Source organism: Megalops cyprinoides, chromosome 13, assembly GCF_013368585.1.
Source record: "Megalops cyprinoides isolate fMegCyp1 chromosome 13, fMegCyp1.pri, whole genome shotgun sequence".
NCBI lineage: Eukaryota > Metazoa > Chordata > Actinopteri > Elopiformes > Megalopidae > Megalops > Megalops cyprinoides.
In genome coordinates this window covers 16,634,517-16,656,766 of record NC_050595.1, presented here as the reverse complement: position 1 = coordinate 16,656,766, position 22,250 = coordinate 16,634,517, and the positions used below count along the sequence as shown (strand labels likewise).

Genomic DNA, 22,250 nt, shown 5'->3' with positions numbered 1-22,250 from the left:
TCTTTCCCTCATCGTTAGTTTATCTGCATGAGTGTAGACCATGCAAGACACATTGTGCTACTCTGTGCTCCTGCTTCTGTTAGGGCAAGGGCTTTTGGGGCAGCCGACTGACCCCAATGTTATTGCTGGGGATCAGGAGCTATTCTGGGGGTCTGATCAGTATGACTTTGCCATTGTGCTGCCTGCTGCTGGACTGGAGTGCTTCTGGCACTTTGCACACCATGGTGAGCAGTTCTACTTAACCTATATGGTAAGTGATCATTTATCTTTGATGCTGAGGTGCTAGGAATCCAAACATTTAAGATATAGATAGATTCCAAATGAAAATCTAAACTGCAAACAAAGCATGTTTCTCAGGTCTGAAAGACTGTGAGAAGTTGCTTATGGAAATACATGAACATGAAATTTGTCTGCACATTCATCAGCCAACAATGATCGGGTGCCCTCAGCAATGGAACAAATTGGTTCTCTTCTGCCAGGGATGGAGGTAGGTAGGTCAGTCAGGGTTTGACTCATCATCATCTCATCACACACCAATCAACTGTTGTCAATCAGATGTCCACAGTCTCCCTGTATAAAAACTGTGCATGAACTGTCCTCCTTCAGTTCATGTCTGTGCAAGCCTGGCATGGGGACTGCATTGTGAAAAGAAAGTGGAAGCTGATATCCTGGATTGTTAGCAGAAGTTGTAGCCATGATTGGATATTCCAAATAGGGAGGAAAGGGGGTAAAATCACAGAGCATTGCAAATTTATGGAAATCCACACATGTGCGTTTATGATTATAATAATGTAAGATAGGAGGGTATGTTACATAGCAGTCTGCACCCGGGAAACTGATGGAAATAACCAGCCTAGAAGAACTAACCGCTCCAGAACTTTAAAATAACTAAAACAGTTGAAAGACTAAATTTACTCAACTAAAAACAATGAAAGGACTAAAATGATGAAGGTAGGCAATCATAGATATTATCATATATCCAAGGAAGATCATTTTTTGTGCACTTGGATGTAGATGAGGTTACATTACTATGCACACACGCACACAGGTTCACACATAATATAGACATAGGTTTCCTATATTTACCACTTATCCACCTCCCCTGTACCATAGGCTCTTTGGGGTGATAAAGCCAGCAGGATGACTGTCAAAATGTAACTTGGAGCTTGTAACATATATCAGTTGTCAAGGACTTGGTTACAGAACTACAAAAAAAGTTTGTAGTCGATAAAGCCCCTCACGTGTGTCTCAACAGGTACAGTGGGTAACAGGCGTGGCTAATGCCAGGCACCTATCAGTCAATGTCAACTCCCCAGCGGGGCTCCTGGTGGCCTCAACAGATGATGCTACTGGTCAAATCAACTTCCAGACTGAGGAGACAGGTAGAGTTCTAGACTATCAAGGCCCAATCTTACTATAGATTTGAGGTGGGTCAGTGTGTCAAAGGAAATGTATGGTCAAAAGTAATGAGGCTGGTTCTCAGAGATTAAGATGTTCTTTTATTCTATCTTGATATGGTTACCTTGGGCAAAAGCCAAAGAATTCAAAATGAAATTAAACGAAAATTATGAATTGTATTGGGTGCAGTTTTCCTTTCTCGTATATATCGATAATAATACGATACATTCAAAAACTGGATTCCCCAAGTATTCCCCTCACTTCCCTCCAGCACCCTGCAATTCATCAGAAACCTGCAAGCTGCTCAGATGACATCAGTGGAGTAGCACTTATCACCCAATAAGGGTTCACTCCATTGTAGTGCACCGTCTGACCTGTAGTGTAAGGAAATAGCTGTTAGATGTGTTAGTGTCAGAGGACTGTAATCATCTCACATGAGTGCAGATGTTGTCATGATGAGATGGGCATTTGGCAATTCCAAAACAGGGTTCCATAATGAAAAATCACAAACATTGTTGTCTAAATTCTGTATTGAAAATGTTAACATAAAATGTATTACCCTCTTCCATGGTTGTTCCAAGTTAATGTTCCTGTTTTCACACTTCCTTATTCCCTAACACCAGGTTTTTATCAGATGTGCCTCAGCAACTTCCACAACCGTTTTGGCAGCATGCAGGTCTTCATCAACTTTGGTGTGTACTACAAGGGTGCAGAGGATACACAGAAACAGAAGGTGGAGGAGGAGAAGAAAAAAGAAGAGGCCAGGAAACATCTAAATGACACCCTGTTCACCATTGAGGTAGGCATTGGTTTCAGTAATTAGCAACAAACACCAGATCTACCTTGTTTACATTTATAAATTGGATCATGAATGGTCTGGTATCACAAAATGACTGGGTGTGAAAGCCAAAGTAGGGCCCTAGCCATGACATACAACCACTGCTAATATTTCTGTATACATGGTATTCAGAGTATCCCAACTCAACAATGTAGAGCAGTGTTTCTCAATCCCCACTCCGCAAACCGTTGCCCATCCATGGGACATCCTCAGCAACCCATTGCCCTGCTAGGCTTGCTGAGAAAAAATACCCATGCATATTTCAATGGCACATATATGAGATGATTACCACATCAAAGCTTTATGTTCAGAACATTTAATGTCTGTTATCATTTACAGTGACAGTACACTAACCACTAAAGGTCACCATTGCTTTCTAGGACAGTGCTAACAAGCTACAGGGAAATACATTCCACATTTGGCGGAATTATAACTTTGGACGCATGAGGAAAGCTGCAGACTATTACCTGCTTCTCTCCAACTCCAAATATGTGACCTGGTGGTCTGCTGCTCAAAGCATGGCCATAATCACAGCAGGATACCTGCAGCTCTTCTTCCTCAAGAGGCTCTTCCGTACCAGCACAACCACAGAGACCAACAAGCCCCGCTGCTGAGTCCCAACCCTATGCCATTTGGGACAGTCTCATATGTACCTGTTCTTGTCCCAGTTGAACACTGCTCAGTCCTCTCATGATCAGCTGGCTTTCATATTTATAATTAACTTGTCCATGGATCTTAATGTGATTTCCTCAGACATAATTGTGAATGGAAATTAAACCTTCAGCTGCTGGTATGTCATTTATTGTCTTTTTTTGTTATGCTTTGAGTGCCTTTTGTACTGGCACAAGCAAGTGGTACTCTAAAGCAACAAGTGAGTTGCTGAATTCATGCTGTGAAAAAATGCTCCGCTTATGGCAAATTGATCATTTACTTCTTCAAAGGTCACAGCACTGCAGCTGTGAGGTAGAAGAGGGGATGTCTGGCACAAATGAGGGTGTGGTCCTGTGAAAAGGGGCATTTTCATGTCAGCGTTGCACACTGGGCATGGTGCCCTCAACAACCACCTCTCAGTGCAAGCACACGACATTTCAATGCAAAAATGATGCTGCAAAGTGCTTTTGTGAAATTAACGCTCACATTGTAATGCTTTGTGGGGAATGCAGTGTCAATGGTCATGATTTTGCATTCCATTTCCTAATGAAGAGGTTGTCTATCACCTGTTGTTATCAATAAGGTTAGAGAGGTAATATATGCTCACACCAGGGGCCTGATTTGTAAAGAATTGTTTAGATGAATACTTGGCTGCATTTGATCACAATCATTTAGGAAAATGCATTTAGGCATTTCTTATAAAAAAAAGATCATCTTATCACAAATGGATGTAATTATGTGCAGACATGAGCAACCTTTACAACCTTGTGAACACCTTCAATTCTTCTAATACCATGACAGCTTAAGCCATTTTGTCTTCTTCTGTCATCACAGTGGCAGTTAAAATGAAATGACACTACTGATGGTGCATTTAAAGGGGTTTTATCCCATCTCATTTTCCAAGTGATTCTGGGTAAGGATAAAGCATATCAAATATAATAAAGATAACATTCAAGGTCAACATCATAAAGCACATATGAACTGACTCAAATCTCCAAACACAGTGCACATGGTTGAGTCTTAGTTGTATAATAATGTTACCATAGTCTCAAATAGGCAGCAGCAGCTGTATTACCTGTTTCGTTCAACAGTCCTGGATGTAGTGCACTTAAATGAGAAAAAGCTGCCCCCCAAAAAAGGAAAAGTCAATGAAAAACAGCATGATGTGTAAGTTTAAGAAAGATGACTATATAACAGTGGTAAATAGGTCCCATAAAAGCAGACTCCAACTGATTTTTAAGAGTGCTGATTTTTAAGAGTGCTTTAGAGTGGGAGTGCATCAGGTCCCATAATGGTTGGATCTGATTCATTTAGAAGACTGCTACAGTACTACAATTACTAATGTGTCTGAGGTGGCAAGAGTGGCAGAGTGGCTGCAGTGTTGAGAGGAACTTGTCTGAGGTGACATAGGTAGAAGAAAGGCTGAACTGAAAGTGTCATGGAGATTAGTAGGCAAAAGACTGGATTACAGGTAAAGCCATGGCCAGGATGAGATAGGCTGTCAGACCAAAGCATTTACTCCACCAAAACAAAGAAACGCAGGAAAACAAAACACAAAAATATCCACCTAGAAACACAAACTATGGTTATCCTCATTTGGGCTAAGTAAGTACACAAACTAAAGCTCTGTTTTGAGGTGAGTAGACCAATACTTGCTCTCCCTACACCCAAAACAGAAAACATGAAAGAAGTGTCTAGTAATACTGAGGTATAACATTTTCTGCAATTCTAAGATTAAAGAAATTGTTAGCAGAAAATGGGCTCATATTTGGAAACTGACTTCATCTGTAGAATATTACTCTTGCTGCAGATTCTTACAGAATTTCCTGAAAATGTATGTTCCTGCTTCACCAGTAGGTGTCACCAGGCCACCTATTAGTGTAATAAATTAGCTACCTTGGATAAAAACAAACACAACAAAAAATGATAGTCTATGGCTGTGGAAATGGGTACCCTGACCTGAGTCTGAGTAATATTTTGGGTTGGGGGTAAGTCAACTGTTAAAAATCAATCTTGCCAAATCTGAGTTATTCTATATATCTGCCACAGGTTCCCCCTCCACCCTTGATAACACAATGGTTTCAGTATCCCAGACTGCCAAGGATGTAGGTTGACTGTCCTTTACTCAAAACATGACATCAGTTATCTTGAGTTGTTGACTCTTTCTGTACAATATCTGCAACTTCCACCCATTTCTCACTTCTTATGCTACTCAGCTCATTGTCCTGGCCCTTTTGCTATCCAGACTGGGCAACTACAACTCTACTTGCCAATCCCCCCAAATGTATCATCATTTCCCTCCTCTGGTTACCAGTTGTGACCGAAATAAAATACAAATCGCTTCAGTCTATTGTCAAACCATGATCTCCTGCCAGACCACTCTACTCTACAATCTCTTGTCACCTTGCCATTACTTCCTGAAATTCTCTGCCCTCTAGGGCACATCTCTGATTTACTTTTGCCCCCCACCCCACACCCACCCCCAATGGTGGCGCAAGCTCCCTACAACAGCCAGGACAGCCAGCATTGTCCATCTTCTGCCAGAGACTGATGACTCATCTGTTCAAACTGCATCTTAATTCTAATCCACAATCTGATCATTCATACTACATCCTAAAATACACTTTCTAGTTAAAAGCACCATAGCCTATCCTCAAACTGCCTCTTGCACCTACTATGGCACTTTGCAGAATGCTGGATAATGACTTTTATTATTTATTGGTCTGCTCTTAGCCTAACCTTTTTTGTGCACTTTTGTAACTGCTCTGGGTGAGAGCATTTGCTAAATGACTAAATCTGAATGCAGTATTTTTCATCAAGTCAAGGGAATTGACACATCTTTTCTGCACTGTGCCTAGAAACGCACCAAAATGGAATAATAAATATATCCAAAAATGAATAACTATTATGAATAGTTTATATTATAATCTTGTATTTACAGTGAATGAGTTGGACACTACAAATTTGAATTTATTCGTTCACTAGAAAAACCAATGCAGTTTCTCCTCCATAGTCAATACATGTTGGCCCCGGCGCAGTCGTCGCCATGTTGGTTTCTGCAAAAGATTTCCCCGCCCACCCGTTAAAGCTCGGGAGTCTGCGTTTGGAGGCAGTTATTTAGCCACTGAAGTCTTGCACAAAGAGCTAAAGTTGAAAATGGGGGGTGGAAAGTGACCGCAATCCACTTGAATCAGATAAATTCTCTCCATTTAATGCAACTGTAAACACATTTTGGTGAGTTTTGTTACAAACAGGAAGTAAAGCCATCCGATAGCAACATGCTTTAGAAGCTAGCTTCGGCGTGACTCACTGTATTTTAAGCGTATTATCTAGCTTCTTATCTAGTCTACTTTGCTTGCTAGCCATATAGCCACTGAAATGGACTGAACTCTGAGTTTAGTAGCTAGCCAATATGAATTACTCTTATTTGCTAGCTAGTTGACATGTTTCCAACCATTTTGCAAAATTGATAAAGCACTGAAAATTGAGTGCTGGGTTGTTAGCCAGCAAACAGTTAGCTAGCTAAATAGCAAATAAGGTTGACAGGCATTGCCATCGTTTGCTATCTTTTTTTTTCTTTTTCAGGAAAATAATTAATCGTGAATTACTCAGATAGCTTTATAAGATCAAGGAAACATATATTGTATCCTAGAAAAAAAATCATATATAAAGGCCCTGGTGAATGAAAACTGCCACTGTCCTCAGTGTTAACAGTACGCCAATTCATGCGCATATTATTATTGTAGCCATAACGTAGTCAACCAAAATAAATTAAATTACTTATTTAAAAAACAAATGACCAAAAAAACAAAAAAAAATAAATAAATAAAAAACGGCATCAAACATGAATATGGCAGGAAAAAATTATACAAACGCATATAAGAAATATTGGTCAGGTCTGCCTTGAAATAGTGCTTATTGAGTCTGTTTGAAGTAACGTTAATGTGGCCCAAACGGTTCAGTGCTACCTAGCTTCGTTTGGATACTTTTGAAAGCGTTATGGACTTGTACAGAACATCGTAAGCGTACGTAACATTCCGGTTTTGTACGTTGATAACATTTTGGTGCTTATTAACGTAATATACTCGGTTATATATGTAATATATAGCGCACACTGGCCAGTGTTGCACGTTTTCCTTGTTTCCCTCCGGTTTGATTTAACTGTGACAATCGGCAGGAGTAGCTGAAGGAGCGGTACGCGGCGGCAGCAGCAGCGGGCGAGTTGTACTTTTGTTTTATGAGAAATTAACGGAAAGTTGTTGCTGAACCGTCGGACTTGTATAGATTATTCCATCGCCACGGCAACTACAAAGGTATCACCAGCGACAATGCCGTTGATAGCTAAGGCAGCAATTTAGCTATCTGTTTCTTCTGTTGTGAGTTATTGTGTGTCAGTCCACTGTGTAGAGCATGGTAGCTAGCTAACTGGTAACAACTCAGTTAGTTGTCGCTAGCTAATATTAGCCAGGTCACTCTCTAAGGTTGTTTGAATTACACAGACTTGACAAACGTTAGCCTGATGTGTAGCTATGCAGTTGGTCATAGGATGAAGTAATAACCTTTTGAGATTCTAGATTTTCAGAGAGTGTTTTGCTTGGTAGCAACCGAGCTACCTAACATCCATCTAGCTAGCTAGGTAGCTATCAGAATGTGTCACGTATTTAAATGAACGTGCTCTCCTGTGTTTGAAGTTGAGTATCCCATATAGATAGCTATCTAGCTCGGCAACAATATTGTATTAACATTTACTGTTTGTAGGTGATACATTATAGCGATGTCCTCTGCCACAAGTTCGTCCCACAAGTGAGCCAGCTACATAATGCTGGCTTTTGTTGTTAAATTGTAGTTAAAGCATGCATTCAACGCTTTAGTTAACTTGACAGCCTCAGTATGAATGCACATCGAATTATGTTATGTTATCCGTAGGAACGTCAGCATGGGAGTTGCACTGCCTTGAAATGAACTGGACCATGTTAAATCTTTCCCATTTACAAGTTGAACACCATACATTGTCCCACAGAAAATCATGAGAAAGATTGTCCCACTTGTAGTGCTCACCAAATTTATTCCTTGGTTAAATATGAACAAAAATATGATCCATCGGGAAAATATCGTCGGGGGTAGTTTTATTGAAAATTGACTAATTTTAACAGTAATTAAGCCATTAGTTTTCCATCATACCGCGGTCAAGAGTCTCAAACGTGAAATATTGCCCTTGCCGCAAAATCTTGCAAAATATCCCCAAAATGTCTGTTCCTGCTCCACCACAGGGTGTCACTAGGTTGTCAGTGTAGTCGTTTTCGATCATTCATAGTCAGTAGGAATTAGTCACTTCACTTACTGAGGTGATGGAGAGGCTCAGGCAGCTGCCAGAAAATAACTTCCTGTTGTTCACTCCCTGATGCTGGCTGATGTGCCCACCAGCCTTTTTGCCTTTAATAATGATGGCAAAAGGAAATGAGCTGAACATATTGCACTAGCTAGCTTAACAGATCATCTTAGGTTGTTAAATATCGCTTCAGTTACACATTGACTGTAAAACATGACAATAAAATCTGATGGTTTTAAAAACGCAGATTGTCAGGTATGACAGTCTGTTTTATTAACAGCATTTATAGTCTTTTCCCTTAATGAAGAGAAAAAAGAGCCTTTGCAATGTAATTTAATGACTTAGTTCAATGTTAGTTACATTTCATTTATTAGTAAGACAGTATTACTTATGGGTTAAGCCAACCTCTGGTCTGTGAATAATTTTGAATGAAGATTTTTATTCAAAGTGATTTTTAGTCTAGAGGTGAGCTTAATGTGGGTCTGGAAAACTGGGCCAGTATGCTTTCATGTTAGTGACTCAAGCAGTTATTAGAAAGTGACAATACATGTAATTTATGTCACAAATGTTATGAATCAATTATTGGCTGTGCATATAGTTATAGTTGCTGGCATTAAAGTCTGACTTAAAAGTCTTAATGAATTTCGGATGTTAAAGTTATGCTACTAACAGTGTTACAAGTTGCAATGTAAGAAGGCCTACAGCAAGGTCAAGACTATTTAATATAACCAGATACAACTAGATTTTTGGAATTTGTGAACCTGATTGGCTTGAGCCAATTTCCCAAAAGTGACCAGTAGGTAAGCAGATTGAAATAAACCTTGGTTTTCACTGTATTCCACGCCCGTTCTCTGCAAATCACTTTCAGAAAAAACAGGTGTCAAGCAAGACAATATGTACGCCTGAGATTTATTTTTGCATCTTGTTTTTATTCAGTTTAAGTCTGGCCAACTAGCTAGCTTGCTGGTTAATCAACTACTGTCATCCTCAGATGTTTTATCAGTCGAAGTAGCCACCCATTAGCCTGTGTCTACCATGTATATTGTTAATTGTAGAGGATTGCATGCTGATGATTTGAGGTATGATGAAGTGACTGCTTGGTTTTACTTTCCCACCCAGCTTGAAAGGGTGATTGGGCCACCGTTCTGTCATCCTCAGGGATTTCAAATGCAAGTCCCCAGACGTGATATACATTCCAATGAACTGTGCACTGTACAATCATGCCAATGATTGGAAGCAGCAAGTGACTGACAGGTTTCCGAATGTTAGTATTATTATGCAGGGCAGCTGGCTGGTTGGCTGGCTAGTTGCCTAGCTAGCTGGTTAATCAACTGCAGATTTTCTATTGGAGTGGACACAATGTGGGTTGTTCACATTACATGCTGATGATTTGACACATTATCATCAAGTAAGGGGTCTTGTCTCTACTTGCTTGGGCAGTTGGACTAAGGTGAATTAGCTGGTCAACCTACTAAGTTTATCTAGTTAGTTAGCCTATCCAACAAGACCAAAAGTGTATTTAGATCAATAAGACGCCCCCTGACACCAATGCACATGTCGTGGTGTTTTGCATCTGAATGCAATGCAGGTGTGTTTTTTTACGCAGACTACATCTCTGCTTTGCACAAAAAATTGTGGGCTAGGACCTTGTGCATTTAGGATGTAGGCCTACAATACAGGCAAGGTTCTAACATGGGCTTCTCTGCTTTGTATGACATAATGATGGTCTTTGTGAAACCTGGTCTGGGGTGACTCTTTATTGTGACCTTAAACTACCTATAGCAAGTGAAATGAGATAAATGTTTGTAATGTGTAGTTTGCAAGTGATTCATTCTTTTTGAACAGATCTTTATTGTGAATTGAATTGAATGTCATGATGAATCACACCTCAGTTAAGGTAATCATCCTTGCTAAGCAGCCTAGTCAGAGGTAAAAACACTTAAACAATTAATGCACACATCCTAGTGTCTGATTTTTTTTTTTTTTTTAGCCCAAAGAAGTTGTGCATCCTGCGGACCTGGGTGTAGCACACCCTAAATAATAGGCCATAACACCAAACCATGGCAAAGTTGTCTGTGGTATTATGTGCTCAAATTATCTTCAGTTCTTTCCCAAAAATGACAGATTGTGTGGTGTTTGTAAAGCGTTTACCTTGTTTGGATAACACATTCAGACTTTTAAATGTACATATATAGTCTTTATGAATAGTGATAAGTTCAGTGTCTAATCTGATAAATAGAATGATAGGTTACAACTTATTCGCCCAGCTACATGAAGAATGACTTGACTTGAGTGTGTCAAACGTTCCAAAGAATGGCTCGAGTATGCTAATTACCCAACAAAAGACTAGATTCAAGGGTACTAAACTAGGCCTACATGAAGAATAATATGACTCACATGAGCTATAGCAACATCTTTTGAATCTGTGTATTGTCTTTGTTGTGTGTAAGTGGTTCATATGAACAAATAAAAAAGATGTGAATGAACAATACCACACTGCTGTCCCTACATACATCCCCTGCATACAGCTTGTCATAACTCTCAGAAATTGAGAAATTCTCACTCAGAAAATTTCTGCATTTGTACAAAACAGTCCATACAACATATTAAAAATGAAATTTCAAGATGGTACTTTCGTAATACTATTTTTTTCATAATTATATAAGCTGAGTACATTTACTTTGTGCCAAATATTATAATTCAGAGCAATATTATCATTTCTTTGAGGTTTAAAATGTCACCAAGACTGTATTTGTGGCATGTATAGAACAAGTTAGTATCTCGCATACCGCGTACCCAGCATATGGCCAAAATGCAAAAAATGTCACCTTTTGCTCATTTCTCAATAATACTTTTAGACATGAAATTCAAGTGTATAAAATACTTCTTCCAAAAGATCTTTCTGTGTACTGATGTCCAGGGAAATACAAAATATCATTTTGTCCAATTTTCACACAGAATGACTATCTGATTATATCTGTGTATTAACATTGCAGCATCAATAAGAGGCACTGAAAACTGCAATGTGATTCTTTTTAGTTGGTGCAACTCCAGTTGGTACCAGTGCAATTAAAGCACTGGTTCTCAGTATCCAGTCCTCGTGAGAATGAATGTTTTGGCCAGGATAGGGTTTATAGAAAGCAGGTGCTTTGAAATTATGAAGGCCAGTGTATGCGTAGGCTGTCATGTCACAAATAAACACCTTTTGCAGTTGTACGGATCGAGGTAAATCACTTTTATATAGTCTGCATTACACATTATCAACAAACACTTAAAAAAAATGAAATGTGCTATTCGGCCCAGCCTAGCTTAATCGATACAAATGAGGCTGAAATACAGAAATTGGGGGGCAGGGGCATCCATTGTTAATACAGACTGGCCAGTCCTAGCTAAATAAGACACGGCTTTGGGCATATACACAACAGTGCATATTGAGCCACTGCACAGATTTATAAATCTGAATCTATAAATCATCATATAGGCTACAATGAGGCATTCCTTGTGAACCCTGTGCAAGCACACTTGATCAATGAAAAGCAAACAAGAAAAATGAAATGCGAAAGAATGAGTAACAGATTTGAGAACTGGAGACTGAGTCTTGTGGAGTCTATCTGTTTGGGCAATTGTATGTGGCTGCCGTCCTCTCGCCCTCTGCATTAAGCGAGTGTGGTTTTGTCAGGTTCTGATGCTGTGTTATCGTGTGGTATTGAGATATGTGATTGTGTTGTGGTAAGCAGCTAAGTCCCTTTCTCTTCAGCTATGTCAGCATCGTCAGAGGAGGTGCTGCTGGTGGTGAAGAAGGTGCGGCAGAAGAAGCAGGATGGCACACTGTACCTTATGGCAGAGAGGATCGCCTGGGGTCCTGACGGAAAGGACCGGTTTACTGTCAGCCACTTGTATGCCGACATCCGATGTGAGTGCAGCCTTTTCGTTTACAGTATCATTACAGGAGGAGACGCATATACAGGTGCAGAACATATGCTTGCTCTGTTATTCAGACATACTCTCATGTTTGCACCTCCAGCATTTGTTTATTTTTCATTCTTTATTCAGTTCAGTTGGGTTTATTGCTATCTGAAAATTTGGGAATAAAATATATTAAAAACACACTCCTTGAGTTACTGAGATATTCATGAGGACTAATTACAAAGGATACCAAACTAATGAAGCATAATGAGTGGAATAATTATGAAACTGGAGTGAAACAGATTTGTGTATGCCTTAAAGGTTCTTTGAAGAAATGTATATTGCAGGATGTAATCTTTGCGGTTAGGCATACAAAACAAATTATCTGGTAATTTGATTTTGGTCTTGGTTATGGACACTTAATGTTCAAGCTGATGCCAGCAGCAGTGGCAGTATTTGTGGGTGCTGCATGATGATGTAAGCAGAGATCCTGGGTATGGTCAACAAGGGGCAGTATTATTCTAGGTGATGGATTGAGTTATAGGTCTTATAACATGCCTACTGCACCCCACGTGCACCTGAACAGGTCAGAAGATCAGCCCAGATGGGAAGGCCAAGATCCAGCTTCAGCTGGTCCTCCACACAGGCGAGAGCACCACATTCCACTTTGCCAGTGAAAGCAATGCCCTGCGGGACCGCGATGCTACCAAGGAATTGCTACAGCAGTTGCTGCCCAAGTTCAAAAAGAAAGCCAACAAGGAGCTGGAAGAAAAGAACCGGTGAGGTCCTTCTATTGAAATCAGTTGAATAAAGTAACAAGAACAATGGTATACGTAGCATACGGCAGCCAACACTATAAGAAAGGTAGGTAGCTATATGGATAGAATTATTCATAGCCAGAATGATTCTGATAGGTCGAGCTCGATCTGATACTGCACTGGTCCTCTCTCTTCATAGATCTAACTATTGTGCTGTGGGATCCTGGTCATATTCAACAAACACACTGCCTATTTCTAACTGGGCCCTAGGTCTCAGCCTGCATTCAAAGCAAATGCCTGACAGATGGAACCACTTAGGACCAGCCAGTCTTCTGTGCTGTTGTCTGGAGTTAGATGATGATGGCTTTCCCTGACTACCCAGCAGTTGCCCCACCATATCTTTATAATTTTTCTAGAAGATAGTGCTGTCAACTTTTTTATTAAGCACTTTTATAAATTTTGCATCCAAAAAGTTTCTCTTCAGATGAAAAAGCCCATGTTTCACTTAGTGTCCCTTAGACATTAGCAACAGCAAATAAGAACATCCTTTTCTTTTCAGTGAGGAGACTTTATGAAGTCAAGATGATTGTCAACTGCAGGCCGTCTGGTCTGAAAATAATTTTACTAAAAAGTAGGGATGTACCTGTAAATAATTTCCTGGTTGGAACGCACTGCAACACCTTTCTTTTTGAACGATACTGTTGACAGGCGATACTGTTGACAGGTGACTGATAGCCCTTAAATTGACTGATTTGTTACCTCCCTTCTGTAGAGTTGTATTATGCAAACTTTAATCCAAATCAAATCTCACACAGAGGTAAGCAAAGGAAATGGATCAAGAAAAAAGAAAATGGTAAAGAAGTAAATTGAATACACCTTTCTAAGAAAATTAAGTATTATAATTTAGGGGTCTGTGTTCCCCTGCAATTTTTTAGACCCTAGTCTGAAATGTCACTCACTGATGAGAGCCACTAATTTAAATATAAATTTATAATATATAAGTATAGACATGCATAAATAGACAATGAAATTGACAGATAACTTGGGAGTGTACCTGCAAGAGCAAGGGTTAAATTTTGAATAGTTTACTCAATTTTGCCAGCTCTGTCAAAACAACAATATGGAACCAACACATATTATTTTAATATTCTTGTTTTAGCCATCAAGTTATGTAATTGTTTGTGGCTTTAGTGCAGGCCACTATTGCTGTCTCGCCCTATATCTTGCTTGGACTCTTCAAGCTACTTCTTAACTGGAAGTAGCCTGTATGTACTCGGATGACTTGACCATGACTTTTGTCATGGTTTGAGTGAGAGTTTCAGATGTTAAAACTTGTGTGTTCTCTACTCCCAGAATGCTTCAGGAAGACCCGGTATTGTTCCAGCTGTACAAGGACCTCGTGGTTAGTCAGGTGATCAGCGCTGAAGAGTTCTGGGCCAATCGGCTGAGCATGAATACTCTGGACCACCCCCTTTCTGGCAGCAAGCAGGAAGTGGGCATATCTGCAGCATTCCTGGTAAGCCCCAGTAATGGCTGGACACATTTTTTTTTGCAGAGGATCTCATTAGGTCACAAAAACTGGGCAGAGTTCACAAAATCTGGCACTGTCAGTCAGTGAAGTGCTAATTAGGATCCAGGGTTTTTGTTTTTTACCAGTTTTCACGCTATTCTTTTTTCACTGATTTTCTGACCCAAATTTAGGGTCCATCATGCTTTATTTTCTCAGATTTTTACCTGTATGTTCTCATGCACCAGCGGGTAAAACTCACCATTTGTCTGATTAATGCAGCCATTTAGTGCCATCTACTGGAGAAATTTAAACTTACCATGCTACTGGGAAAAAAACTGATTCCATGATACTGACTTTAGGCTTTTCATGCAACCATAGTTTCATGTCAAAATAAACTCAAAATTTTATACTTTTTTTTATTTTTTTTTTTTGGAAAAATAAAAACTAAAACCTGGACCCTAACTATACAATACAGTATGCCTTTCTTACCCACAGTTTGCCATTGAACATTTTTCTTTTACAAGTTTTCCTCTCTCTTTGTTTAGGTGTAGCTTTCATACACAATGACATTGGCACTAATAAATAAGTCTTTTTCACCTCTTTACGGTTCTGTACATTTTTGCTGTAAACTGTGATTTCAAAGAGGTTTGTAGTGCATTTTTTTCTCTTCATGAAGACATTTGTGAAATTCCTTAAGCCTTGAAGTTCATTCTTGTGCTTAGGAAACAGTCCTCATGAGGTGTCAAAATGCTGAATGTTCATTACTTCACACACACAGTCACACACATTAAAAAAACTGAGTAAAGAGACATAGCGACTGCAGCTACAGAAAGTAAAGCATCATAAGTGGCTGGTAAGCAGAACTGCGTATTGTCTGGTCCCCTAAGTGGTATGTCATTTTTCTGTGGGCTACAGGCAGACATCAGGCCTCAGACAGACGGCTGCAATGGGTTGAGATACAACCTCACCGCAGACATCATTGAATCCATCTTCAGAACATACCCTGCAGGTAAGATAAAGCACCCTTGGTGGAAACCTTATTACTGTCAGCTGGAGACTCTCAGGAAAAGTTTTTAAAAATTTTATGTGAAAAATAATGTTACGTGCTGATCCACAGCTTTGAACTATAGATAATATTCTCAATATATATATTGGTTTTTTGCCAAGGGCAGTTTTAATACACTTTGGTGTAACTATTAATTTCTACTGAATTCAGTTTGATGTTCTCATGCAGTGTATTTTCAAATTCAAATATGTAATATCATCATCCCAGTTTGAGTTGATACATTTCATCATTCAAAGTATGAAATCTGTTTAATTTGATGTCCTTGTGTGAAAACAGTTTTGACTATGTCCTTTTTCCAAGGAGTACTTCTAACCTGTGACTTAATCACACTGAATTAAATCAAGAACATCACTGTGTTTTAGTGTTGGTGAAAGAGCACTGGAAAATCTGCTGAATTCTTGCCCTCCTGTGCAGTTTATGTCTTTTGGTGCATGCTAAGCTGTCTGTGGACCCTTGCTGTGTCACTGGCATTCTAATTCTGTGCTTTCTTCCTAGTCAAACAAAAATACGCTGAGAATGTGCCCCACAACCTGACAGAGAAAGAGTTCTGGACCCGCTTCTTTCAGTCCCACTACTTCCACCGAGACCGGATCAGCACCGGTCTGCAGGATCTCTTCTCTGAGTGTGCCAAGCAGGATGAGAAAGGTAAAGGTGGTTTAAAAGGAAAGTTACACCCCAAAAGCAGCTAAGAAAATGGGCTTACCCAGTGAATGCTCAAAATTTTCCACTTCATTCAATTAAAACAGTAGATTGTCACTAAAAAGCCCTCTGATCACCTTCAGATTGGCACAGACAATTAATGATGTGCAGAACATGCACGCAGGCACTGATCCACAGGTCCTAATCTTTGTGCTCTTCTCGACATATTAACTCCAAACAATTCATAGTATGTGCAGATTGTCCAAAAGCTTATCTTTTTTATTTTCTGACATAACCAATGCAGACCAGAGTCAGTCTTGACTGTAGTTTAGGTAATAATACATATAATGCAGTCACATTTTCAAGAAGAGCTTTAAGGTTAAATTAGGTTGTCTGTGTGCTGCAGGCTTGAAGACTATGGTTGTTCAGGGCGTGAAGAACCCACTAGTGAACCTGCTGTCTCTTGAGGACAAGTCGCTTGATGAGGTGAGAGTGTGACCTTCTTATGATATGTATTATTCAGCTTTGTTCTTTTATCCATTTATAGAGTAAATGAGTGTATGTGATCATCGCCATTGTAAGGCTGTTATGATGTACTGATTTACACAGAGTGTGGTCGTCTTCCATTGCAGGGTTATGGGGCTGCTGTGGCACCTTCAACCTCAAACACCAACAAGGTAAAGGAAAACAGCAACTCTGCGATCATCAAGCGATTCAACCATCATAGTGCCATGGTGCTGGCAGCTGGATTGCGCAAACAGTGAGTATGCAGGGTGAATAAATGCAACCATAGGGAGAAGTAAGAGACCTGGCGATAGAAGGATTTAGGCGAGAGCACGTTTTATGGTGTGCACATAGAAAGAACACAGTGGGGTGGGAGAGGGGTGACAGTCAGAGAGAAGACTGGTAGAGACCAGACCACTTGGTCTAACATCTGTCATTTTTCTGTGGTCTATAGTTTAGATTACCAGCCATAAGTTTGTCACCCCTTTTTTGGGTTCCCATTCTGAAGAGAAAGAGGGGCAGTGCTCTACAAACTGCAGAATGGGTTGTTTCAGAGAAAGACTCGTGACGAAGTGAAAGAGAGGACCAAACTAACCGGACTGCTTTGCCTTCAAATGCAACACGTTTATCTTGTTCTGCGCTTATTTTCAGGGATGCTGACCAGGCCAGTGAAACCAGCAGTGTGGATGGGAATTCAAGGGACTCTGACTACTTCAAGCCACCCATAAAGAAGGTATGAGTCATGTCCTTGTCCTTAAATCTACAGTTCTCTTTTTACATTTCTCTCCTCTTCTTGTATCCCTTGTATACTAGGGATTTTCACATTTTTACTGCAGTGCTTTGATAATGTTCACATTGAGTTCTAATTCTTGTGTAATTGTAATGGAGGCAACCTCAGCCAACCCAGCTGCACCCCAGCTAACCTAACATTGTATTGCTGCTACATTGTCATAACCTTTTGAGGACTTTACATTAGCTTGGGTTCTAGGGTGGTTTCCCATGGTCATGCTGTTTTCTAGGTGAAGTTGCAAGAGGCCATTGAATACGAGGACCTAGAGAGGGAAAACAGGCAGAAAACTGTCACTTTGAACCTGAAAAAATCTGACAGGTAGGGCCTCATACTTTGTCCATTTTCTTTTTACACCTGCGAGTGTTGAAATGTATCACATAGTACAACTCGATAGTAATACGGCATTAGTATTGGAGTCAATGGAGTAGTAACGAGTGAGGGTTTATGACCCCATATTGGTTGAAGCTGGCATATGCTATTTTTTAATGTCTGATCAGAATCAATAGGAAAGTTTTCTTTCTTTGGTTGGAACAGGTAACTTAAGTTATTGAATGTATATGATGGTTCCAGGTACATTGTACATTATCTAATTTATGATGATACTGCTCTTGTATATGGTGTGTGTTTCTGAACCATTAAAACTCCCCATGGCCTCTTAGGTACTTTCATGGTCCAGTGCCAGTCCAATCCCAGAACTACACCACCAGCCAGGACATCATTAACTCTGTCAATTACATCCAACAAGAGATGGCCAACTACAAACCCAGTCTTATTCAGGTGAGGCTGTCAACTGTCCAAGTCTAAATCAGGTGAGACTAGCTATAGGTCTATATTAACTCTGTTAATAATAATAATAAATCAGTACAATTTATCCTTATTGCCAGTCAAAAAGTAAGACACAAAAGCCAGTAAGGACAACAGTGATAAAATAAATAAAACAAGCAATGGAAACAAGGTGCATGCAACAGTAGTAATGGTAATATTGCGAATTGTCAGTTTCATCTACTTGCGAGACTGTAGTGTGAAACTGTAGAATTTTTTTTAATGCTGCAAAATCATAACATCACAATGAAAGACTGGCCAGCTAGGTACCTTGCCATCTCCGATACCTTGGTTTGGATCCATGTCCAGTTTCATTGCAAAGGCTGTAGCTGTTTATTTTTTTTGTACGCTAAAAGAGCCACTCCCATCATCAAAAACAAGCAGTTTGCCTTGGACGAGTTAATTGATTGTTTTTATACTCCTTCAAGAATTAGAGCCCATCAATTTATGTAAAAACAACAATCCATTTAATTGAAAAATTAATCTACAGGCACGAGTTACTGTATCACTGTAGGGAGATTAATGAGTCAATTGTTTAATACAGAGTTAATTACAGATAATTGATTTAAAGATCACTTTAAGTAAGTTGTATAGAAAGCCTATAACTTAAAGCGAGGGAGTAGTCACTGAATGTAATGCAGTTCAACTTTTGTTGTTGCCGTTTTGTGTGTGTGCATCTTTTGCAAGTAAAAATTCACATCTAGTTGCTACCTCAACATCGAAATCAACTTCAGATTGTATACAGTGCCTCAGTGATGTATTTACCCATCCCTTTTTCTGTCCACCCCTCAGGTGATTTCCAGCAGTTCAGCCAGCTCTGCCATTGCTGCCCTTTCCCCAGGGGGTGTGCTTATGCACGCTGGGGTACAACAAGCCATAAATCGTGAGTATTCTCATCTTTTCCTGAGCAAATTATTAAATTCACAAGAGTAAGGACTAGTCTGTTACCCATGTAAACCTGGCCATCAAGCTGAAACAAACTGAGGTGAGTGCAACTTGTTAGCAATTTCTAGTTAGGTAAACCATCACACAATAGATCAATTCATACTATATCCATAAGAAACAATGGAATGTTCAGCAATGGTGGGCATGGGAACAGTATAAATGTAGCTAGTGAGAAGCAACACGTTTGGTATTTAAAGTGAAAGCTAACTTCTCTTAGCAGTAACTATTGATATTTTAAATCTACAGAATCAGTGCTGTTTTAGCTATTGTTAGTCAACTACACCATGCAGGACCAGTATGGGAAATATAAAACACATGAAAGCTAGCTAACTAGTATGCAACTTGTAGTAAGTTTCTTGTAAACAGCAGATAATGTGCTGTTCAGTCTACTATAATTATATTAAATGATATATAATTTCAAAAGCAGGATTTGTTGTTTTCCAGCCTTTTCCATGTCAATTTCCACAATAAATGGGAATGTGCAGTTTATTTTGAACAAATAAATGTAAATACATATACATAATGTTACAAAGTGGGACTAGCTAATACCACAGATATGTAAAACAGAACCCACGTTACTGTGTTTTTTTTTTTTTCCTTGTAAACAAAATTAGATCAATAACCCATAGGAAAGTGTTTTTCTATATTTAGGAAATGGTTATGATATTCTTAAATTCTCTCAGATAGCAAGAAGTGTGACAGTTGTATGAATTACAGTATGCTGCCAGCCCAGGTTTATTTCCCAAAGTCACATGCTTTGACCTAATAATAGAACTGTGACTTTGTTGCAGAGATGGTACCCCTTGATGTGCAGGCAGAGCTGAAGCACTTGTACATGGCAGCTGGGGAGCTACTTCGACACTTCTGGTCCTGTTTCCCTGTCAACACACCCTTCTTAGAGGAGAAGGTGACCCTCACGCCAGACACCCCCATACCATTTCCACACCACATTGTACAGCTCCTGCAAAACACTTTCTATATGTCAGACTCTTAGCTGCTTGCAGCTTGAGAATAGGAAAAGTGTGACCCTTCTTTGGATAGCAGGTATCTCATCTGCCAAGTTTCTTGTTGGCGAGAAATACTATACAGAATGTATGGTATAGAATGTGTGACACTTTTGCAAAAATCCAATATAACCAATAATAACCACAGTGGCCCAGAGGGCTTACGGTGGGCTTACAGCCAATTGCCAAGCATTGTGGATCATACCAGTTGCAGCCACACCATGGAATAAGTTGTAGGAAAGCCATGATATCCCTTCAGAAGTTTTAAATGCGTTTTTGTCCCTCTCCGCACAGTTGGTGAAGATGAGGTCAAACCTGGAGAGATTCCAGTTGACTAAGCTCTGCCCTTTCCAGGAAAAGGTCCAGCACCAACACTTGAGTATAAATGTAAGCCCTCCTTGCTCTTCAGCTCTAACCTGTTACCATATTTTGGCATTGTTTTCAGGATCAGAACCTTGCCTTAATTTTAACTTTGTAGGCTTTCTATAAAATCCTGAAATTGTTTTAGGAAGCATGATAAATATTTTGAGCTCTAAACTTGAGTAGTGGACTTTTTTGCAGTTTGGTATTTTCAGAATAGCTAGTAAATTAGAAAATATACTTAGTGTAACCTAATTTTGTCCTTAAACGACATCAACGTAGGATCAAAATCATGCACAGTGGTATGGTAGGATCTCAGACTGGGTGGCAAACTTTTGACCTCTCTTGACAGCTAACAGGGCACCTGGAGGAAATGCTGCAGATGGCATACAACAAGTTCCATGCCTGGCAGAACCGCCATATGCTGAGAAAGACTTGAGAGCGAGAGAACTGGGGACAAGGCCTTTGTCTGCATGGCTGCAGGAGAATAATATCCAAGCTGCCACTACAGAATTTTTTTCTGCCCCCTCCCCAACAACGCCCTCACTGTCTGTTGAATGGCACTTATTTAGGTCCTCTCCCACAAAGTTGAAATTGGACAGGAACACTGATGAGGCCGTGCATGAAGGCCACAGTGTGGGGTAACGAGTGACTGAGAAGAATTTACTTGTCTCAGGAAGCAAAAAGTAAGTCAGTAGAAAGCACAAACTGCTGTCATCTGTACAATCTGTGCAAAGTACAGAAAAACTGCTGAGGGTCTTGGAGGACAAAGCGTTGTAACTTCCTGAGCCCATGGCCTGGGTATGGAATTGAACTTCTTGGAAGTAAAGCAGGGAAGGGGAGTGAATAAAGCAATACTGTAAAGATATCTCCAGTATGTGGTACATTGTTCCTGTATGGCATCCACACACAAAGCTTAAAAGGTGTATTAGACCTCTACTTTGCACTGAAGGCCCAGCATGGTAAAGTTGCAGGCAAAATTCTGAAACGAAAGTCACAGAGATACTGCTGCTTTAGCTGTTGTATTTACAGTACAGGACTACTTAATGAGGAGTTAGTGTTCGGTAATGTTTGATTTACGGTTATGACATTGGTGTGTGTGAATTTTTAAATTACTGTTACTATTACTATTAAAGGTGTATGAGTGAGTGAGTGAGTGAGTGAGTGAGTGTGTGTGTGTGTGTGTGTGTGTGTGTGTGTGTGTGTGTGTGTGTGTGTGTGTGTGTGTGTGTGTGTGTGTGTGTGTGAGAGAGACAAAGACAATACTGAGGTGATGGGGCTGGTCTTGTGGCCCTTTTATCAGGATCTTTGAAACTCTGATTGCAAGAAGGGAAAGGATGAATAACATTGTGAATTGGTGTTTCTCAAGCATCTGAATGCAGTTCAGTAGCCTAACTTGTGAAATGAGCCCAAGCCATTCTCTGTAAAATGAAAGGTAACACTTTATTTTTAGGGATGCTATTAACCTGATATTTACCAGGGAGACAATTGGTAACACTTTGAACTTACTGTGAAGGAATTAAAGACCCCATTGACATGGCAATGGGCAGAAATATTGATCTTACCAAATAATTATTCAATAGTATCATAGGCATAGCTTCAATAGTATCATAGGCATAGCATACCCATTGTTGCCAAGTGGTAAACTAGTAAATATTGACAGTATTGATATTAACTCATTCTATCAAGTTACTCATTCTATTCATTGGAGTATCCCAAAAACAACGATC

At 39.7% G+C, this 22,250-nt stretch overlaps 2 protein-coding genes across 3 annotated transcripts; both read left to right on the top strand.

The window, feature by feature from the left end:
* The first annotated feature begins 40 nt into the window (after positions 1 to 40).
* LOC118788305 (transmembrane emp24 domain-containing protein 6-like) lies at positions 41 to 2,850 on the top strand. Its single transcript, XM_036544263.1, has 4 exons — positions 41 to 250; positions 1,256 to 1,382; positions 2,022 to 2,197; positions 2,617 to 2,850. The coding sequence occupies exons 1-4, from the start codon at positions 41 to 43 to the stop codon at positions 2,848 to 2,850; spliced, it is 747 nt and encodes a 248-aa protein (XP_036400156.1).
* A 3,172-nt stretch (positions 2,851 to 6,022) lies between these two features.
* gtf2h1 (general transcription factor IIH, polypeptide 1) lies at positions 6,023 to 21,665 on the top strand. Of its 2 annotated transcripts, none has more exons than XM_036544108.1 (15): positions 6,023 to 6,121; positions 11,974 to 12,129; positions 12,709 to 12,901; positions 14,234 to 14,396; positions 15,306 to 15,399; positions 15,952 to 16,101; positions 16,502 to 16,581; positions 16,728 to 16,855; positions 17,251 to 17,332; positions 17,619 to 17,707; positions 18,049 to 18,166; positions 19,004 to 19,094; positions 19,948 to 20,063; positions 20,455 to 20,547; positions 20,873 to 21,665. In XM_036544108.1, exons 2-15 carry the CDS (start codon positions 11,976 to 11,978, stop codon positions 20,957 to 20,959), a joined length of 1,638 nt encoding a protein of 545 aa, XP_036400001.1. In that variant the 5' UTR covers positions 6,023 to 6,121; positions 11,974 to 11,975; the 3' UTR covers positions 20,960 to 21,665. The 2 variants fall into 2 exon arrangements, with proteins under 2 accessions (XP_036400001.1, XP_036400000.1); XM_036544107.1 differs by lacking the exon at positions 6,023 to 6,121 and adding an exon at positions 7,067 to 7,200.
* Positions 21,666 to 22,250: the final 585 nt, after the last annotated feature.